Below are 9,393 nucleotides of genomic sequence, written 5' to 3'. Positions count from 1 at the left end.
TCAGTCTTAGACAGACCCAATTTCTAACCAGTAAATACGTCACTAGAGCAGACGTTACTCATGATGATACATTGTCGGAAACCTATAACGACTTCCGGCGACGGGTACAAATACGTTTTTACGAGTAAGATGTCATGTAAATATGCGCTTCAATTCCATTGCATCACGAGTGAGCAGGTACGTGCGGGTGTCGCATTCCGAGCAGATAAGTTTCAACTATTTTTGGGCGTCGCAAGTGATCAGATCTTTGCTTTTATTACTATGGCGAAGATAAGAGGAGTTTAAAGTGCAAAAACATGTCAGTGAAATACAGTGTAGCGCTTTGCCTGGTTCTCGAAACTCTAAACTACACAAACCTATGTTCCCAAGTCATGAATTAGCTTATCCAGATTTTTTTTTTTTTTAATGATGTATTTCACTTGATTTCAGTCCCATTCAGTCCAATTTACCCTTTGACCAACAAACGAGACTTTTTTTTAACAACTGAATTGAAACCTGCCGCGTCAGATTTAGCTGATTAGTTGATGTTGTGACAAAGGACAAGGAGTGGTACCCACAGGCCTGGTTTTCAGGGTCAGCGGAAGCAAGTCTAAGCAAAGCACAGCCTATGTTGAAATCCGCACATTTGTAAGGGATTAAAAAAAGCATTAAAAGATGACCATTAATCTACAATATTAACATTTAAAGGATAGAAAACAGACAGCTCATTTGGCCCCAGGGCTGTTTGAACAGCACAACATGGGTGTGTTGACAAATTGCTCTCCACGTATAATGCAGCAGTTGTGAAAGAGCTCGGAAAAAGCTGCCAAGATGAAGTTTCTCTGTCGTCACTGAGACAGAACAAGGTTTTTTTTGTATTTAGCTAACAAATAGCAAAGTAGAGGCTGACCCCCCCAAAAAAACTTTTTAACAATCCAATAAAACCAAGCGTGACGGAATTTTTTTTTTATTAATAGTAATTGAAACCTTAAAATATGCCATTTAAGAAACAGGTACGTAATTTTCATTTAAAAATGACTTCCTTTGAATGATGTCCTCCTGCATAGATGCATTCTTGAAATCTGCTGTTGACCACTGATGAAAAAAAAATGTGAATTTTTGCGTATTGGCAGACATGAGCATGTGGCAGCACTGCGAGACGGTGAATTTGAGCAAGTAAACATTGTGCCATTTTAGTTTCCATGATGAATTCAGGATGAAATGGACAGTATCAGTCAGATGAGGAATCAATGAGGAATCTCCACAGCAGATTTCAAGAATGCATCCGTACAGAAGGATGCCAATAAAAACAGTGGTGGAATGTAACAAAGTACAGTGATCGCTCGTTTTCGTGGTTAATGGGGACCAGAACCTGCCACGAGAAGTGAAAAACCCCAAAGTAGCGCACAACCCCCCCTTAGGAAAAAAAAAAAAAAAAAAAAAGTGTATATATATATATATATATATATATATATATATATATACAGTGCCTTGCAAAAGTATTCGGCCCCCTTGAATCTTGCAACCTTTCGCCACATTTCAGGCTTCAAACATAAAGATATGAAATTTAATTTTTTTGTCAAGAATCAACAACCAGTGGGACACAATCGTGAAGTGGAACAACATTTATTGGATAATTTAAACTTTTTTAACAAATAAAAAACTGAAAAGTGGCGCGTGCAATATTATTCGGCCCCTTTACTTTCAGTGCAGCAAACTCACTCCAGAAGTTCAGTGAGGATCTCTGAATGATCCAATGTTGTCCTAAATGACCGATGATGATAAATAGAATCCACCTGTGTGTAATCAAGTCTCCGTATAAATGCACCTGCTCTGTGATAGTCTCAGGGTTCTTTTTAAAGTGCAGAGAGCATTATGAAAACCAAGGAACACACCAGGCAGGTCCGAGATACTGTTGTGGAGAAGTTTAAAGCCGGATTTGGATACAAAAAGATTTCCCAAGCTTTAAACATCTCAAGGAGCACTGTGCAAGCCATCATATTGAAATGGAAGGAGCATCAGACCACTGCAAATCTACCGAGACCCGGCCGTCCTTCCAAACTTTCTTCTCAAACAAGGAGAAAACTGATCAGAGATGCAGCCAAGAGGCCCATGATCACTCTGGATGAACTGCAGAGATCTACAGCTGAGGTGGGAGAGTCTGTCCATAGGACAACAATCAGTCGTACACTGCACAAATCTGGCCTTTATGGAAGAGTGGCAAGAAGAAAGCCATTTCTCAAAGATATCCATAAAAAGTCTCGTTTAAAGTTTGCCACAAGCCACCTGGGAGACACACCAAACATGTGGAAGAAGGTGCTCTGGTCAGATGAAACCAAAATTGAACTTTTTGGCCACAATGCAAAACGATATGTTTGGCGTAAAAGCAACACAGCTCATCACCCTGAACACACCATCCCCACTGTCAAACATGGTGGTGGCAGCATCATGGTTTGGGCCTGCTTTTCTTAAGCAGGGACAGGGAAGATGGTTAAAATTGACGGGAAGATGGATGCAGCCAAATACATTCTGGAAGAAAACCTGTTGGTATCTGCACAAGACCTGAGACTGGGACAGAGATTTATCTTCCAACAGGACAATGATCCAAAACATAAAGCCAAATCTACAATGGAATGGCTCAAAAATAAACGTATCCAGGTGTTAGAATGGCCAAGTCAAAGTCCAGACCTGAATCCAATCGAGAATCTGTGGAAAGAGCTGAAGACTGCTGTTCACAAACACTCTCCATCCAACCTCACTGAGCTCGAGCTGTTTTGCAAGGAAGAATGGGAAATAATGTCAGTCTCTCGATGTGCAAAACTGATAGAAACATACCCCAAGCGACTTGCAGCTGTAATTGGAGCAAAAGGTGGCGCTACAAAGTATTAACGCAAGGGGGCCAAATAATATTGCACGCCCCACTTTTCAGTTTTTTATTTGTTAAAAAAGTTTAAATTATCCAATAAATTTTGTTCCACTTCACAATTGTGTCCCACTTGTTGTTGATTCTTGACAAAAAATTCAAATTTTATATCTTTATGTTTGAAGCCTGAAATGTGGCGAAAGGTTGCAAGGTTCAAGGGGGCCGAATACTTTTGCAAGGCACTGTATATATATATATATATATATTTTTTTTTAATAAATGTTTTTAAGCACTTCAAATGCAATAATTATGACGAGTTTTAAACATGTTACTGTACCACTGATTTTTTTTTAAACAAGGATAAAGTAGTAGAAAAATGCTTGGCTTTATTAAATGCTTCACTGAGTGAGTCTACTCAGATCCTCTCAAGTTGCTCACGTTCACACAATGAGTTGCCACAGCAACTGATTAAAAAGCTAAACGATGATTGACGCAGGCAGCGCTTTTGAAGTTCGTGACTTTGGCAAGATCAAACTCAAACATTTATCAATATTCGTTAAATTTAATAAGCAACTCCAGTGAGAGTGAGACTACGTGATCGACTCGGGATAGCTCATCCGTATTTTTGTTGTTTTTTTTTACGTGGGAAAAAATCAGCGATGGACTGAAGGCACAAAGTTTGTAGCAAGGGATCACAGTAAAAATACTCTGTTAGTGTACTTAAAGATTTTTTTTTGTACATCTGTACTTGACTTGGGTACAAATATGAATTGTTACTTTTTACTTTTGCTTCACCATATTTTACAGCATGTATCTGTACTCTTTACTCCACTGCTTTTCAAATTGTCGCCCGCGCTACACGCTACTTTTGCTTGTTGTCTTTTTTTCTCATTGAGAATTGACAGTTTGTTTTTCATGCTTCCGGCACAATCGATAAGCCCTGTGCAACTATCCCGTAATCGAGCACTAGAGGCAGCAACATGAGTATAAGCTAGATTAGGCAGGTGAACAAGATATTGAATGATTAAAACGCAACAGTGAGAACAGGTGTCTTTAGATGGGTGCTACACACTCTTGTACAGTAGGTGGCAGTATGCTGTGACTGTTGCTTGTAATCCGCCATTGAGCTAAGTTTTGGAGTTTTGAGCTTGTTAAGCTTCTGTTTACAGTGTAGTCAATTTTATTGCTTGTTTTTTTTAATTCTGCACCATTTGAAATAAAACTGAGCAGTCAATATATTTCCTGGTTATTTCTTTGAATATTGACTCAGATCTCTCAGATCTCTGTATTTATACGAATGTGTGTGTATATACACATATACATATGGCGGAAAACACAGACAAGAGTGAAAAAGCAGTTTCTGCTCTTGCACTCCTCTGTATTTTAAGCCACAAAAACTGTTGTGTTTGATAGCTTAATATGTCTATATGCTGCCATAGCAGATTCATGGTGCACTAAGCCTCGGAACTATTTTTAATTTGTCCGTTTTACCCTGAAAACCCCCGTTTACAGACGTCGCGCAACCGCTTTTGTTTCAACCTAGCCATAAAAAGAATGTAAGTAATTATATTTATTATTCAAAATGTCTGTCATTTTTAGCTTAGAATTATTAATTGATGTCTAAATTTTAGTTTAAAAAAAAAATACAAAAAAAATATTCACTTTTAAACTTTTAAACGAATTACGTCACAATGAAAAAATTGGCGTCTGTAAAAAAAAATCACGGATATCTACCTCAGAACTATCGCTTAATTGTATTTTTTTCGTTAATGTTGCATTTTCCCCAATATTTTAGATGATAATCGATCCAAACAAAGAAAAATTGAGAAAAAAGGAAAAACATATAATATCTCATTAAAATCGTGGTGTCTTTAATTCTGTTCTCGCATGCTCTCGCCTCCAGTTAGGGTTTTGCTGTTCCCCCCAATTTTTTTTTTTTTTTTTTAAATGCCCTCCTGTTCAAAATTTTTCTTCCCCCAGAAAATTGAGATTTTAAGCTTTCCAATGATGTATCACACATGCATATCGGACAATTTTGAAAGTTGGCCATATTCAGGGTCTCAGCCTATATGGCCAACTATATGGCCAACTTTCAAAATTAAATTATAATAAAATTAAATAATAATAATTAAAATACAAGTAAATATTTATCTGTCTGTGGCAGATATGGCAGAACATACACTCTAAAAAATTTGACCCATGGTTACTCAAAAAAATTGTGGCAACAAAGTGACACTCAATATAATTGAATAGATTTAAAGCGCTATAATTTTGATTAAAAAGTATTGAATACATTAACTTAATTTAAACCCAAAAAATTAAATACATGTTAATAAAAGCAACAGCAGAAATGTGTTGGATGTACTAATAGACAACACATGATGAGTTATATCACCAAAAAATATTGAGTAAATCTTACTCAATTTCACAAGGAAAGCTGATTTATGTTAACTAAGACTCTCGAGCAAAAATAATTTACATTCACTGAATATCTGGAGGAAACTGATTCATATTTATTGATAATCTAGTTGAAATTGAGTTATCTTTGTTAATTACATGGGTGAAATTGATTCACATTTGCTAAGTATATGCATAAAAATTATTTGGATTAAGTAAATAAAGTAAGTTATATCAACTCATATTCTAGCACATTGTTGCTTAATTCAACACATTTACACTGTTTTTATTTTTCTGTACCTAAAATAATTGTCTAATTTTTTATTTTAATTTGTATGACGGGATTTTATTCTACTCAATAATATTGAGTGTCACTTTGTTGCCATAATTTTTATGGGTCTAATTCACCCAATATCCTGACCAAAATTAAGTAAAATGTGGCATCAAGAAACATCAACAGATTTCAATGCATTAAACAGCATAAAACATTTATTTGAAAAACTAGAAAATTTAACATATTAACATACTTTTAATAATTCACAAGAAAACATTGAAGCAACCAAGAAAAAATTCAACATATGAACATATTTTAACAACACGAAGAATTGAACAACATTGTAAATTAACAACAAAGGAAAATTCAACAGAATCTGTTGAATTTTCCTTTGTTGTTAAACTATTAACAATTTCACAACAAAGGTCTCTTCTGTTAGGCCAGTAGCCTGTTCTTCAAGCTATTGATTTTTGGGGAGAGCTTTGTATCATCGAGGCCAAGGAAAAGTTTTTGAAACACTTCAAATGTGTTCTTGAGTTCCTTTGGATATGCGAGATTCAACACATAAGCAATCCCAACCAGAAGGGAGCAAGCCCTCGGAAGATTTTCCAGACCAGTCAGCACTTTGACGCCCTCCACCACAATACCGATGTCTGGTGCCTCTGATGGGTTCGGTTTGATGTAGATCTTCAATGTTTGAAGTGCAAGATCTTGGAGTATTCGGTCCTCATCAGCATCCTGTAATAGCAAGAACATTGCGCATATCAGACAATAAACCCAAGGGAGGCACTATTTCCCAAATTGCTTCAACTGTTTGGACAAGAAAAACTGGAGTTTGTCATAGCTATTGTTCCTATTGCACTCCATTTATGTCAGTGTTTTAAACAAATCTTACATAACACTTTAAAATATGCATAAAATCATTTTTTCATACCAGGTAAATTTTAAATGATCTCATCAGTTTACCACAAATCAAAACAATTCAATCACACCATCAAGGTTTTAGCAGTTACAGTAGTAAATATATGTAAATGAAATCAATCCATTACATCTTTTTTACCTGGGACTGTTGTGATTAATCCAATCCAAACTATTAACATACTAATCCGTATTGTACCATACTGATAGTGGTAACAAAAGTTGTGGCACTGTAAGTTCATTCCTGACGCTATAAAATTTATAAATTTTCCACAGCAATTGGTTCAACTTTGCTCTCATTTACTTATTATTAAGTTGCCTCAGTCTCTGTAAAAATGTATTTGTATTCACAAAGCAGCTCTTTGGCCAGCATTTCTTAGGTACTTCTTAGGCACCAATTATTAAGACTTTAAAACTTTTAAATTCTGCTAATTGGTGCAATCAAATAACACCTCCTATTTATGCACTTGCACTTCAAAGTTCCATGATGGAAAATAAACACTTTTAAACACTTAATAGAGGACAATGATGTAGTTTGCCAAGACCTACTGGGAGAAATACAGTTAAAGCTATTTTGTGATTTGACTTCCCCAAAACATATTAAGTCAAAGAGATGAGAGTGATGACCTTCTTTTATTTTAACATGTAATTCAACTTACATCGTACTCTCTTAAGAGTTGCTCTGACGATTCCCCGAGGAACTTCATCGAACATCTAATGACGATCTCTCTCTTCATGTGGATATTTGGGTTGCTTGGAGTCTGAAATGGAAAAATAAACACAAGGTGTTTTATATTACTGTTAATAAGGCCCTATCAAGGATCCTTCCTATGCCGTCTCTGGGACCTGAATAAGGAAATACTAATGAAACAAATTCTCATGCAATTATTTCATCACAGGATAACATTACCTCCTCTAAAGTTGATATTCCTAGAACACTGTATTAGCAAACATAATGCTCAATGAAGGGTACCTTGAGTAAGATAGCCTGCAACTGCAGCCCCATGCTTCCGCCCTTGGTATGGAAGAGTTTTAATAGTTGATGCGTAAATTCGTCCAGCTTGGACATGAACTTTGATTCAAGATGAACCATTGTTATTCGATAAAACTCATCCTGGATCTGAAAGACAAATCATAAAACCAGTTTTAAATCCTCAAGTATATCATATACTCATATAAAGTGTTACCGGTTCATATCTTATGGTGTAAATATTCCTTAATAGAGTGAGGACCGCTGCAGCTTATAGTCCAGTGCGGCTTATCAATTAAAAAATGCAATTTTCGTGTCAAATTTGGTGGGTTGCGGCTTACAGTCAGGTGCGCCTTATAGTCCGAAAATTACGGTCGTGTTTTTCAAAGAAAATGAGAACAATAATGCAAAATAAATAAATAAATAAACAAATATATATATATATATATATATATATAATATGTATATAATTATATTAAATATAATTAATTGAAAACATATCAATTAGATATTTGTTTTATAAATCGTTCGACCCTATAATATACAATTATATGTAAGAGACTGTGCGCCTTTTAATATTTATCATTTGTCATTTGTTGATATGCATATTACCTTAGAATTGGTTTTATATTTTTGTCAGACATCCTAAAGGTTCCTTTTATTGAAGTGGGATTTTATAAGGTATTTATCCATAGTTAGTGTCTTACCTGCACCAGTGTGTTCCCAATGACATTTATACTGGTACAGACGCTATGCCACGTACTAATGTAAAAAAAAAAAAAAAAAAAAAAAAAAAAAAAAAAAAAAGGATTATCCCTTAAGAATGTCCACAATAAACATTTTTGCTGTCACATTATTACAGGACATAATTATTATTGATTAATGTCACAGCAGTGGAAAAGTATGTACAAATCATTAACTTACCTGCTAGTCTGAGAAATCCTCCTCACCTGAGGTAGACTATCAGCTAACCCAACATTATAGGGTATATTAGTTATACAAGAAAACGTATTCTGGTCGTTTTCCATGTGGCGTTTTCCTAGCTTTGGACTCAACATATAGCTCGCTAACCCATTAATCTCGCTTTGTGATATACCCCCCAGAACCTAGCATTTCGCAAAACAGCCATTGTGCTCAAAACACATTAACAGACGAACCAGTGAAAATGCGACAAGAATTCTGCATTTAACACGCTACTTGAGTAAAAATTTTACGAATACAATTCTATTGTGAAAACTAAATGCAGTAACTTCAGATAAAACTCCTAAATTGATTATACTCACCACTGAGACACAAGTGTGCTCCTCCGTGTCGGTGTGCTGGCTTGTTAAGGTGGGGGGAGGGGAGGTTAACTTGACTGTGGCCAGGAGCCAGGACGCTAAATTAAATAAAAAAAGAATAGTTTGTACTTTACATCCATTATATAACAGTATTACGCTATACTCGGTAAAACACATTAAATTGTGAAATTCACACTACTTTTTCAATCATTGCAATGCTTTTAGTCGAACCAAACTTTTTCAATCATTGCAATGCTTTAGTTGAATCAAAGACGACACAAACTGACTTCAGACAGTAACACTAGAACTTAATTTTGACTGAAAGTACAGTAAAGTTGGCACGTTTAGCAATTTGTAGTAACACAAAGCAATGTTTAACTGATAAAGACACTGGGGTCGTTACCTAAGAACAATTAAACAGCTCTTACCTTTAAGCCAACGGTCTGTGAAATGGTGGCTGACTTGCTGTTGTGTGATGAAAAATGCCTTGGGCGGGAAAATAAGACCTTCCAATGAGTAAAATTTATCAATTTTCTGCAGTTTTGACTTTGCTTATAAAAATAAATAAATTCTACTCACTGATTTTAAATTGGTTTTATATTTAAAAAATACTAATTAAAATGCTATTAATACATTATTAAAAATTGGTAAATTCTGCTCACTTTGATTGCAAACTGCACACAGTCATTTTTATTATGTATAGTCTACTTTT

The 9,393-nt window shown here is 35.3% G+C and overlaps 1 protein-coding gene across 1 annotated transcript; it reads right to left on the bottom strand.

Moving 5' to 3' along the window:
* Positions 1-5,274: 5,274 nt before the first annotated feature.
* Positions 5,275-9,069, bottom strand: LOC130910413 (uncharacterized). Its single transcript, XM_057827687.1, has 4 exons — positions 8,685-9,069; positions 7,405-7,551; positions 7,091-7,192; positions 5,275-6,251 (listed from the first exon to the last, which is right to left on the bottom strand). The coding sequence occupies exons 1-4, from the start codon at positions 8,856-8,858 to the stop codon at positions 5,949-5,951; spliced, it is 726 nt and encodes a 241-aa protein (XP_057683670.1). The 5' UTR covers positions 8,859-9,069; the 3' UTR covers positions 5,275-5,948.
* Positions 9,070-9,393: the final 324 nt, after the last annotated feature.

Source organism: Corythoichthys intestinalis, chromosome 22 (genome assembly GCF_030265065.1).
Source record: "Corythoichthys intestinalis isolate RoL2023-P3 chromosome 22, ASM3026506v1, whole genome shotgun sequence".
NCBI classification, from domain to species: Eukaryota; Metazoa; Chordata; class Actinopteri; order Syngnathiformes; family Syngnathidae; genus Corythoichthys; species Corythoichthys intestinalis.
This window is presented reverse-complemented; position numbering and strand designations above follow the sequence as displayed.

Bases quoted from the DNA above. Each gene is read 5' to 3' on its own strand.
- LOC130910413 (XM_057827687.1), bottom strand. From the start codon at position 8,858: ATGTGTTTTACCGAGTATAGCGTAATACTGTTATATAATGGATGTAAA. The intron at 7,552-8,684 runs GTGAGTATAATC...TTTGTCTTTCAG, and splicing joins AGCACACTTGTGTCTCAGTG to ATCCAGGATGAGTTTTATCG. The intron at 7,193-7,404 runs GTACCCTTCATT...TTTCCATTTCAG, and splicing joins TGCAGGCTATCTTACTCAAG to ACTCCAAGCAACCCAAATAT.